This window comes from Physeter macrocephalus, chromosome 2, assembly GCF_002837175.3.
Source record: "Physeter macrocephalus isolate SW-GA chromosome 2, ASM283717v5, whole genome shotgun sequence".
Classification (NCBI taxonomy): domain Eukaryota; kingdom Metazoa; phylum Chordata; class Mammalia; order Artiodactyla; family Physeteridae; genus Physeter; species Physeter macrocephalus.
Window position 1 is genome coordinate 112,602,915 of NC_041215.1, and position 12,464 is coordinate 112,615,378.

General features: G+C 40.2%; 1 protein-coding gene across 3 annotated transcripts in view; it reads left to right on the forward strand.

Annotated features, from left to right (window-relative positions):
- UNC80 (unc-80 homolog, NALCN channel complex subunit) overlaps positions 1-12,464 on the forward strand; it is a 248,069-nt gene that overhangs the window by 215,606 nt on the left and 19,999 nt on the right. For all 3 annotated transcript variants that reach the window (XM_024124665.1, XM_055079011.1, XM_024124666.1), the window contains 6 exons: positions 2,508-2,708; positions 4,925-5,048; positions 6,013-6,138; positions 7,388-7,511; positions 8,253-8,459; positions 11,886-12,070. In XM_024124665.1, the coding sequence (XP_023980433.1) occupies positions 2,508-2,708; positions 4,925-5,048; positions 6,013-6,138; positions 7,388-7,511; positions 8,253-8,459; positions 11,886-12,070 (967 nt within the window). The remainder of the gene's footprint in view (positions 1-2,507; positions 2,709-4,924; positions 5,049-6,012; positions 6,139-7,387; positions 7,512-8,252; positions 8,460-11,885; positions 12,071-12,464) is intronic.

The window sequence follows — 12,464 nt, forward strand, 5'->3', positions numbered from 1 at the left end:
AAAAAAAAAAAAAAAAAAAAAAAAAAAAAAAAAATCATAGTGTCAATAAGATAAAACACACAACTAGTTTTTTTTGGTAAAGCAAAATCCCCTTTTTAAAATATGAAGAACAAGAAGTATCTCCTGGTTGAGGCATGTTAAAAGGAAAGAGCAGAGTGATGGGCAGCAGCCTCACCAACATCCCACCCAGGTAAAGGGCCAGTCTTACGTGACTGGATACCTGGCAGTACTGAAAGCTGCAAAACATCACAATGCAATTCAGCAAGAGTAACCTGTATGAGCACAGTTATTTCATGGCCTGGATCTATAGGAAGGTAGGCAGAATTTTTTAATGCCAGGGACTATTTAGACGACATCCCCTCTGTTCATGCTATTTCACACCAGCTCTCAATAAAAATGGACCCATTGTGTTCTCTGGCCAAACAGAGTTCGCTGAGTTCCACATGTTTTGACCCTACACCAAAGCAAAGGGTATAGTTCAGGTTTTCTTTTGTAAATTAAGTACACGTTTGGCTGTATGTCAAAGTCAGAGCTAAATATATAAATTTTAGAATTGGGGACCTATAGGTAGTATTTAAAGTCCTAAGAATAGATAGTATCCATCAAGGAGAGAAGGTTGATTTTTTTTTTTTTAAAGAAATGGGACGATATAAAAGAGGAGATAATTGCAAGAAGTTCTCGATTTTAATCAAAGAGCTAAGAAGGAGTGTTGAGGCAATCTGTACCCCTGCATTTGCAGAAGTTATGATTGGCTGCAAGGCTCTCAAGTAAAACATTCTTGATTAGATAGAGTTTCTACCCTAAAGGAATTTATTACCTCATTTTCCCAGACCAAAGCTGCCAAAGCAGCAGAATAGCAGGATAGTAAGCTCTGCAAACTAATTTTTCTCTCTCTCCCACCTCTCTCCAACTCTCCCTCTTTCCTTTCTGCCCCTCCGTCTCTCCCTTGTGTTCTCAAGATTATTCATGTGATCGTACAGCAAAGACTGTATTAAAGGAAATTTTTGTTTTATGCTCTAAGCATATTCATTTTGTAACATGACCAGAGATGAGAGAAATTCAGTTAATAATCCATAAAATGACACAAATCCAACTCTAATTATTGTTTTCAAGCTCGAAATAGATCAGTTATTTCTCTAGCATTTCTTAAGATTACCTACAAAATAACAAGGGAAAAGAAATATGTGTATATACTAGATTTGTTGTGGTGGTCACTTCATGATGTATGTGTCAAATCATTGTGCTGTACACCTTGGACTTATACAGTGCTGTGTGTCAATTATATCTCAATAAAACTGGGAGAAAAAGAAAAAACCCATTTAAAAAAGAAATATGTGTATATAGATATACTTTTATCTGTCAATCAAACGACCTGAAAAGTAAAGAATTATTTTCTGCATGGCACATTTGCAAGAAAGAGATAAACAAAAGAGTGTGAAGACTGTTGAAAACGATTTCTTTAAAACACACACACTCACAATTTCCAGAAGGACAATGTGTATGTTCCGTCTGGAGAGAGTATGAGTGGGGATGAAGAGACAATGACTGTTGATAGTGAAGGGTTGCCATGGAGAAGATGGATTGCATTCATGCTTCCAGATGAAGCCTCATAGGAAAAAATTGAGGGAATTTGGGGACCTCATATGAGGAGAGCTTTTCACAGTGTGGATGTCCAAAGATGGAATGAGCTGCCTTACGCAGTGGTGAATCCTCCATCCGTGGCACTAGTCAGACGGAGCAATTGTAGAGCAATCCATGTGTTAGAGCGGCAAGGGCCTAGCTCTGATTCCTATACCAGAGTGCCTGTCAGAATCACCTGGGGTGCTCTTAAACTGTAGTTCTTTTTAAGCATTGGTCCTGTCTCTCTTGGAGTAATCAAAAGGACTTCTTATTAAAATGCTCTAGTTAATACATGAAAAAAAGGAACGGTACAATATTACCATTGTACTACTTCTAATGACTGAGGAATCTGTGCAGTGATCACTAATAGCCACTGACATCATGAAGAGTGACAACCAGGAATCACATACGTCCTGAGCAAAGTACACATCGCCTGTGAAGGACACAAACCGGAAAATCAGAGCCTAATGTGATCTAGCCCCTGGATCTAACTACCAATTGAATTAAATACAGGAGCAATAGGATAAATTAAATGACACCATGGAGATTCAATCAGCAAAATCCAGAGTGCAGGAAATGCTACAGGACCAACAGCTAATTTCTCCAACAAATAAATTACTAGATGTCAAAACAGGAGCAGAAGAGGGGGAACCTACAAACTGAAAAGGCTTAAGAGATATACCAACCAACTGAAATGTATGGGCCTTATTTTGTCCACATTTGTGTTTTAAAACGTTTATTTACAAGTTATGAGATACTGTGCCAGAATGTTCATAGTTTAGGGAGACAGTGTGCTGGAAGGAGGGTGATTAGCATGATGCTGTGTGGGAAAATTCTCCTGGTGGCTTTCTAAGCTCATTCTTTAAAAACAAAACAAAACATTTTAGGTTGGCGGAAATTGCACACTCCCTTCTGAAGTTGGCACCATACGACACCCAGACAATGGAGAGCCGTGGGCTTCGACGCTACGTCACGGAGATGCTCCCCATCACCGACTGGACAGCCGAGGCAGTGAGGCCGGCCCTTATCCTCATTTTAAAGAGATTGGATAGGATGTTCAACAAAATTCATAAGATGCCTACTTTGAGGTGAGGAGGCCTCCTAGTCAGCTGTTGGTATTACAAGCTTCAAACTTCACGTTTGTCATTTTTGAAGGTGGTGGATCAATCCGGAGTTGAATGAATGGCTCAAAAGTGTTTGGTTGGTTATATGTGCAGAGCTAATCAGGTATATGAATGCATAAGTAGCAGGGTCTGTGTTTTGAGGAAATAACATATTCTTCAAAAATATATATTTGTCTTGAAAAATCTATTCATTTCTTAGCTATCACGTTCCTTATCTGACACACACAAGAAATTCAATGTGTATATTCATTTCTTAGCTATCACGTTCCTTATCTGACACACACAAGAAATTCAATGTGTATCCTTCAATTCCTTTTAAAGTAAGGCAAGGTATGCCTTATAAATTAAACAACTAAGGAGAGAAGAAAAATTAACTTGATGTTCAGAAATGTGTATTTAACATAGTATTTTAGGTACCAGTTTATAGAAATGCCAAGCTTTACAATAATCAGCGAAGCAGCAGCTAAAGAGCTCTTAGGGTTGATAACAAATACCTAATTTTCACCTTTTCACCTAATTCAGGTGGTACTAAATCCATGTTATTGCCACTTGCGCTCCACTCAGTGGCCTGAAAGATCAGTTGGTAGCCTTTCTGTGAGCAGATGCCTCCGAACCAGGCTACCTGGAGTTCTGAGCCCAGTTTGGAAACCTATAGCCACAGTGAGCAGATAGATCAATTGATAAATGCTAATAAACCCACTAGTTTGGAAATTTCCAGTTTGGGTTAGTGAGACCATTTTCTGTCCTAGTAAACTAAACCCCAAATCAATGCAACTCTTGCCCCAAATCTGTAGCACTTATTGTTCAATTTGTCAGAACTTTTCCAGGTTTTATCCTGTGCTCTTCTTCATTTATGCAGCCATCAGAAGCTGCTGAATTTATTTAAAAGATATTGAAAGATTTTATTCTAATAATTGACAGTTTGATCCTATATTCTTTTCTCCCGTGATGATGGATGCCTATATGTTATTTCAAGGTTATTTATTTTAGTAGCATAGAAATGAGTATCCTTAAAGCACTCCTATTTTCTTTAGTGGTCCCAGTGGAACATCCGTGCCTATTGGCAAATGGCCAGTCTTATAAATCTCACAAGGGTGTGTTAAAATAACTTTTCTTCTAAAGATGTTAACCTCTCCATAGGCTAACTCATTTGTCATATAACTAAACCCATTATAAAGAACAGCAGTTTCCTAAAAGTAGACTTCTGGATTAATTCATAGACTTGATTAATTGTAGGCAATTTTCTTGGTGTGCATGCTGTGAATTTGGGGTTGCCTTGGATTTAATTTCTTCAGGTGATCTCAGTTCAACAAGAGAAATGTTGACTGAACCTAACCTGTGGGTTACTTGAGCATCAGGAATGTCAACCTATCCTCATGTATGAACATTTCCATTTTGTCATTGTAGAGATTTCAATGTGGTAGGCAATATAAGCTTAGAAATTAATTCCAGGAAATAGCGTTGATCTCAGTAAAGCCCAACTTGTTTATTTAGGGGGCCACAGAAATGACTCTTCAGTACTGAGACAATTACAGACCAGATTGTTTTCTATTACAGAAAATCTCATATTCATCTAATTGGGTTATGTATGCCACCGTTTATACTACCATAGAATGTAGCCCCAAAATATCATTTTTTAGGAGGCAAAGAAAGAACACTTTTTAAATAGACTGTTTTCCTCTAATGCCATCTTTTTGGCAAGAGTTAAGCCATATAAATCTAATTAGTTGCAGTCTGGTATAAAAGCTGATGAGATCAACTGTAGTCTGATAAAAACATTTCAGAAACAAACACAGCCTATAGTCAAATTAGTTCTACTGGGAGTAACGACTCCTATGATGCGTTTCCTAAAATGGTAGTCTCATACCCTCTCTCATAGTTAAAACCAGGAAACTTGAAATGCCACCCATTCATCGTCTCTGTTTTTTCTTCAATAGATTTTGTCTCATTAGTCGAGTGGGGCAGGAGTGCCTCTGCTACGTTTTCAGTATCCTCTTCCCTTCCTAATGTGCTCTGTACCTTTGGAACAACGTGGGTAAACTTCCTCCCCTCTGAAGCATTTTGTTGTCTCAGACACCCATCCTGTCTTAGATGGCGTCAGAATCACTGTCTCGTTCACTCGTTTCAGACAGTCTCCAGAAGGGAGCCACGCTGCTAATGGCTCCTATATTGTATTCCAGGCGACAGGTTGAGTGGGAGCCTGCCAGCAATTTGATTGAAGGGGTTTGTTTGACACTTCAGAGGCAGCCAATCATATCCTTCCTGCCTCACCTTAGGTCACTGATCAATGTCTGTGTCAATCTGGTGAGTAGCCAAGTGGCAATCTTATGAAACTTTACAAAATTTCACTCTGCTATTGACTTCTCTGAACTGAAGATTTACAGGTCAACCTACCTACCTACACACCTACCCATGAAAACAGACGGCTCAGGTGACACTGAAAATAGTGAGGTACATTTCAAGGTAGTGTGTGGGGAGATCAAGGGGCCCGTCCCTCTACAGATGGGATTTTGGTGTGCTGCTTCCCACGCGCTACTTTGACAATTGACCTCTTCAAGTTGCGCTGAGAGTTGAGGGCTGCCAGTTGGAGAGTGGGGTGGTGGGAGACTGCACAATTGGCTAGAAGTTGAAGTAGTCTGGGGTGGGGGAGATTAAAATGCAACGAGGATTTTTTTTTTTCTTTTTTAGTGCAAAATCACATTATGGGTTGGCCAGTCTAGGATTTACATGAAAACAAAAAATTTTTATCGGTTATGTAATATCTAGAGTCTGGTCCTGACAAGGTTTTGTACAATGTGGAAACCGTGGTGGAGCATTTCATTGACTAGAATGTGCTGCTTAGCTAGTTGAGCAATAAATCCGTAGCTGGAATGCCTAGTGCAAGTAGAGCTCTTGCCATCATCATTGTTGTCAGTATTTACTTCATCAAAGAATGTTGACTGCATTCCTTTTGCATTCCTTTGAGTCCACAAGTAAGTATGTCCAGTCTCCTGCTTAGAATAATTTTGGGTTCATCTCTCATTATTTACATAGTTAGTTATAAGCAACATTCTACAAAACCTTGGCTGAATCCAGTGTAATCGTTTGATCTGACTCCAGACATTACATGCCTTCAAAAGAAGGCAACACGAACAGATTGAAAGTAACATGCCCAACCTTCGAATTTTTTATTATCATTATCATTATTATTATTGACTGAGACTCCCTTACTACAGTTGCATGAAATTGCAGTAGTCAAGGCTGGTCATGTGCTCTGTTTGTATTTCAGGTGATGGGAGTGGTAGGACCCTCCAGTGTTGCTGATGGATTACCCCTTCTTCATCTCAGCCCTTATCTCTCACCACCTCTGCCCTTCAGCACAGCTGTTGTCCGGCTTGTAGCATTGCAGATACAGGTGTGACTGCCTTACCTGTTTGTCACGCTCTTTACGTTGCTGGTTGAGGCACCTGATCATGGTGTTCTCTTTTATTTTTCTGCAAAGGCTGGGCAAAATCTGTGAAACAGAAGTGTAAACATCTCCAGACTTTTACAGTTTTGGAGCTTCAGCCCTGAGCTTGGTCCTAAAGTTGTGCTTCTGTAATTCTTCTTGAGATCTCAAAAATAGCAGAGTCATTTAGTCCTGCCACAACCTCAGGAGCCGCTTCCGTCGTTTAAAACGTGTGTCAGTACCTTAGGAAAATAATGGTTCACAGATAATCAGCTCACAATTGTTGACTAAAAGAGGCAGTAATGTTCAAAGTCTGGTTTTAAATTATTTGCAGAAAGAATTGCAGTAAAAAAAATTCAAATATTATTACTAGACTTTTAACATCTTAATTTTCTTTAATGGTTGTGGGCTGAATATTGCGGGTGTTTTTTAAATAATTTTTCTCCCACTTCTTTTATTTCCTAAAATTAAAATAATCATTCCCAAAGCAAAAAAGTATAGAATGCCAATTTCCCTGCCTATTTCTGTGTGTCACCTAACTTTAAAGAGTGATAAATCACCAGAAAGCTCTCTGACCAATGGGAAGTGTACAATGGCTGTAAATGGATAACCGACCCATCCATTATCTGACAACCAAGCTTGATGGTCCATCATCCAGAGAATGGTTAGATGATGGAAAAGAGATTAAGCGAGCGCTGTGGCTACCAGGCAGAAGGGAAATAAAGACAACCCTAAAGTGATACATTTTGACAACACGTATTCAGAGATCATTTATTTCTTTTTATATTGTCTATTGCTTTCTGGCTTGAAGAAGGTCTTATACAGGGGAGAGGATTTTAAAATAACTCCCCACTGGAGCAGGTGGCAAGTTCTCCTTTTCTTCCTTTTCTTTGGTCGCTAAAATATTTATTGGTGGACACATGGAAGAAATGAATGGGGAAATGCGGTTGTTTTTGTACCGGACTATAAGTATCATGATTTTTCATTTGATATTCAAGATGTTGCTGTTTTTTAGGTATATAGCTCTCAATTATGTCAAACAAATGGTAAAGTATCAGTTTGGGGTGAATCACCTATGCTGCACAGATGACAATTGAACTCCTAGTTTGCAGGTGCAGCCATCAGGGAGTCCCCGTCTCCACCATGCTGTGTAAAAACAAACTGACTGAATGGGTGAGGGGGTCAATTAATCTTTTTTTCTATTATTGCTGCACAGGCTTTAAAAGAAGATTTTCCTTTAAGCCATGTGATCTCCCCGTTCACCAATCAAGAGCGAAGGGAGGGGATGCTTTTAAATCTGCTCATCCCATTTGTACTCACAGTAGGATCTGGAAGCAAAGGTCTGATTAATTTAACTAAAGGAAATTTATCATTGTTGTTGTGTTTTCTTAAGTGTCAGGCTGTTATTTCCTCCTTTTCCCATGAAGGCCGTCATTGAAGTTGATCTGAATGATTCAAACAAGGTTATGTTAGGAAATAGAGTTTTTCTTTCTTTTCAGTTTAGCTGCCCTTGGTCAAGACTATCTCTGCTCCACTTAGAAGACACATCCTGTTTAAAATCATTTCAGTACAGCAAAAATCAGGAGAGCATTGTTTCAATTAAGAAAATGGTATTAACTCAAGTACAGTATGATGTGCATTGACAGAGAATGGACTGGATAACCTACTGACACTAGGTTTAGTGTAAATCCTGCCACTGTCACTAAATTCCAATATGTTTTCATTACTCTTACTTCTTGGGGGATTTTTTCTTTTAGGAAAAGTTTATCTCAAACATAAAGACAGTGCATTATGAGTATATGAGCAGGAAAAAAAAAAAAGAAAGGAGATTGAAATGGTAAGCGGGAGATTTGGCTAAGAGCAGGGACCCTTGGGTGCTGACTACGGAGGAGACACCCAGTACCAGGAGCGCTGCTTCTGTCCATAGGAGAAGCTGTACTTGGTGGGGAAGGCACTTGAATTTCTAGGGTGTTCTAGTTTGGAATTGGAGAAAGAGCTGAATTTTTCTGTGTCAAATGTGGAAAGTCTACCTTGTGACTTGCTTTTCTTTCCACTTCCTCCTTACAAACTCTGCCCGGCAGATAGCCCATGGCTGGAGCAGCCTGAGGTGCAGCTGCTACTGCAGACAGTCATTAATGTGCTCCTGCCTCCACGGATCATCAGCACGTCCAGGAGCAAGAACTTCATGTTGGAGAGCTCCCCCGCCCACTGCTCCACCCCCGGCGATGCAGGCAAAGACTTGCGCAGGGAAGGGCTGGCAGAGTCCACCAGCCAAGCAGCATACTTGGGTGGGTACTTCTCTCTAGATAGGTAGGTAGATAGATAGATAGATAGATGATAGAGAGAGAGAGAGAGAGAGAGAGAGAGAAATAGATAGAAAGATATAGATATATACACACACCTATGTATATGTATACATGTGTATATGTATATACATATGTACTTATTTAGTTATGTTCCACCTTGACTCAAAAAGTATTTTAAAAGACCTCAATCCAGAAAGTATTTAGAGAAGCCACTTCAGCAAGTACAGAGCATCACCCTTGACTTCTACCTTCCCATTACCCTATCCCTGCTGTGACTTGGTGGAATACTAACAAGTATTCCACCATTCCATGTGACCCATGGAATACTAACAGCTACTCCTTGACTAGAATGAACTAAGCTGGGGAGAAAAGACCACCATTGCCACAGCACTGAGACTAAGGAGCACTGCCAACAGAAAATCTCAAAAGGAGGAAGCTGAAAAAATCTTGCCTGACATTTTTCAATTCAAAGCAGACCTTGGTGGGGAGTATAAGATGAAAGCAGACAAAATGGTAAAAACAGGTCCTTCAGGTCCTTGGAGTTTGGAGAGTGTGTGTGTGTGTGTGTGTGTGTGTGTGTGTGTGTGTGTGTGGCGGGGGAGTGTTTGGACTGCATTACTGAGGAATGTATTTGAAAATGATGTGATTGACAATGAGAATGAAAAAGGAAAAAAAGAAACAAGGCTGCATGTGCATAGGACTTGCCCGTGTGGGGCATGGTTGCCAGAGACATGAGGTTGTAGGGTTCAGATAAAATCTAGATTCTGGCACAGAGCCCTGCATGAGGTTTAGGACTGTACAGAGGATGGTGGGAAAAGAGGCCTTAGCATGTAAGACAGGGATAGGAGAAAACACTTAACAGGTAACTATCTTCAGTTCTCTCCACTTTCTGCCTTTTCTTAAAAATTGAAGTATAGTTGATTTACAGTGTTGTGTTAGTTTCAAGTGTGTAGCAAAATTATTCAATCATACATACATACCTAACTTTTTTTTTCAGATTCTTTTCCCTTATAGGTTATTATAAAATATTGAGTATAGTTCCTTGTGCTCTACAGTAGGTCCTTCCTTGTTATCTCTTTTATGTATAGTAATTTGTATAGGTTAATCCCAAACTCCTAATTCATCCCTCCCCCTTCTCCCTCTGGTAACCATAAGTTTGTTTTCTGTGGCTTTGGGTCTATCTGTTTTGTATATAAGTTTATTTGTATCATTTTTTTAGGTTCCACACATATAAGTGATATCATATGATATTTGTCTTTCTCTGACTTACTTCACTTAGTATGATAATCTCTAGGTCCATCCATGCTGCTGCAAATGGCATTATTTCATTCTTTTTATGGCTGAGTAATATTCCATTGTATAAATATACCTCATCTTTATCCATTCATCTGTCGATGGACATTTAGGCTGCTTCTATGTCTTGGCTATTGTAAATAGTGCTGCTCTGAACATTGGGGTGCATGTATCTTTTCGAATTATGGTTTTCTCCAGATACATGCCCAGTAGTGGGATTGCAGGATCATATGGTAGCTCTATTTTTAGTTTTTAAAGGAAACTCTGTACTGTTCTCCATAGTGGCTGTACCAACTAACATTCCCACCAACAATGTAGGAGGGTTCCTTTTTTTCCACACCCTCTCCAGCATTTATTTGTAGACTTTTTGATGATAGCCATTCCAACTGGTGCGAGGTGACACCTCGTAGTTTTGATTTGCATTTTGCTAATTAGCGATGTTGAGCATCTTTTCATGTACCTTTTGGCCATCTGTAGGTCTTCTTTGGAGAAATGTCTATTTAGATCTTCTGCCCATTTTTGGATGGGGTGTTTTTTTTTCTTCTATTTTCTGCTTTTTCAATGAAGGTGAATCCTTTGGTTACTTGGCCAGGCTACTGGACCTCTATTTTAAATTTATTTTTACCTTTATTTTGAGCATTTAGTGTGCACTAACGAGTGTTTTCTATACTTTACATTATCATCACTTTGAATCCTCACAACAACTCCAAGAAGTACATATTCTCACTTTAGGAAGGAAGAGGCTAAGCCCCAATCCTCACAACAACTCCAAGAAGTACATATTCTCACTTTACGAAGGAAGAGGCTAAGCCCCAGAAAGGTTGAATAACTTACCTAAAGTCACACTGTCAATAAGTGGCAGAGCCAAATTTCAAATCAAATCCATCCAGCACCAGAATCCCTGAGCCCTTTGCTATCCTGCTTGTGTGTTGGGCTGTTGCTGGTGAAGGTGGAAAGCAGAAAGGCAGAAGCCCAAAGAAGGCCAACAGGCACATAACAGGTAGAAGTGTCACCAGGATCAGGGTAGGGTTAGAGGAGTGTTGCTTTTTGTTCATATGTTTGTTACGATGAGGGAGAGGAATAGAGGTGAGTAGATGCGGAAGGAAGAATCTTACATCTCTCTCTGTGTTATATGACCTGGTTTTCCCCTGGAGGTACCCTAAATAGATGGTAAAGGTGTCGGTGACTCCTGAGGGCTTTAGGGCATTGGATTTCTATGTGTCTTCTAGATGCTGAGACGGGCCTTAAGACGTGATGAAGAAGGCCCAGGTTCCCTTGACTGCTTCATGGGATACCCTGTGGGGAGAGCTGGGTGGTAGAGGAAGCCCTCACCGTAATCTCTGACGTTTTTACAATATTCTGGTTTGTCCTGACACACTGTTTGGGAAATCTGCTTCCTGAAAATAAATTTACAAATGTAGATTGTGACAAGGCTGCCAGAATCTGGAAGGAAAGAGGTATTGTTAAAGAGATCCAATATGGTTTAGCAAGAGACATCATGAGAGGTGGAGGAGGGAGGATAGTGTTTTCTTTTCTGGAAGGAGATACTGGTTACTCTGGGGGAACAGTTTAGGGTGGAATCAGGGAGTAGGAAGAGGATAGGACTACTTTTTTAAACTTTATGCATTTCTGCACGGTTTTGATTTTGCTTTTATTAGCAAGAATATATTATTTCTAAGCTTAAAAGAAAAATTTTTTAAAACACCCATGTTTTAGTTTCAGATGTGGGTAATATGCTGGTATTACCATGAAGCCACTATAACAAAACTTTTAGAAAGCAAAATATTAGCCACACATCATGTTTATACCACATTTCCCTTTCAATTCTGTGAACCGCTTTGGTTTGTATTTTCCAAAACAGTAGTTAAATGCACTTAAGAAAGATATATGTGTTCTCTTAATCAGAATCAAAGCATGTTTACCATAGAAATTTCGGTCTTGATGTGAGAACACTGTCACTCAGGAGTACGCTGAAGTTTTTGGAAACAGAGAGAGAGTTTAGACATTTAGAAATTAGATGCGTAAAAAGGCTGTGGATGTGGGCAGCTGGATGTGGGCAGGGTTCCTCCGAAGCACAAGTCTGCAGGCTCACTTGTGTCTTTTCCTGGTGTGAAGCGCTGAAGGTGATTCTCGTCTGCTTTGAGAGGCAGCTCGGCAGCCAGTGGTACTGGCTGAGCCTCCAGGTGAAGGAGATGGCCCTGCGGAAGGTCGGCGGCCTGGCCCTGTGGGACTTCCTCGACTTCATCGTGCGGACCCGCATCCCCATCTTCGTGCTCTTGCGCCCTTTCATCCAGTGCAAGGTGTGCTTCTCCTCCAGGAAGTGACAAGCCCCATGAATGTGCTGCTTTCCAGATTAGGGCAGGATGACAGCAGCAGTCTCGGGGCATGTGCTATATAGCTAGTCAGGAGGACGTGTTAATACCATGCTTGACGAGAAATCAGCCCAAACAGGTATCCCAGAGGATAAAACTTCATGTTAGAAGTACCTTCACAGTAAGAGCTTAATTAACGTCAGTGAAACTTTGCCCTCTCCCCATTTACCAACCCCCCCCAAGAAACAAAGATTGACCGGATAGAATGATCTGAAGAATGGTCTCTTGTCTTCAGGGGCATGACGGAGATCTGATTTTAAACAAACATGGGAAAAATGAGATAGTTAAAGCATGCTTTTCCTCTGAGACCCTCAGTATTCAT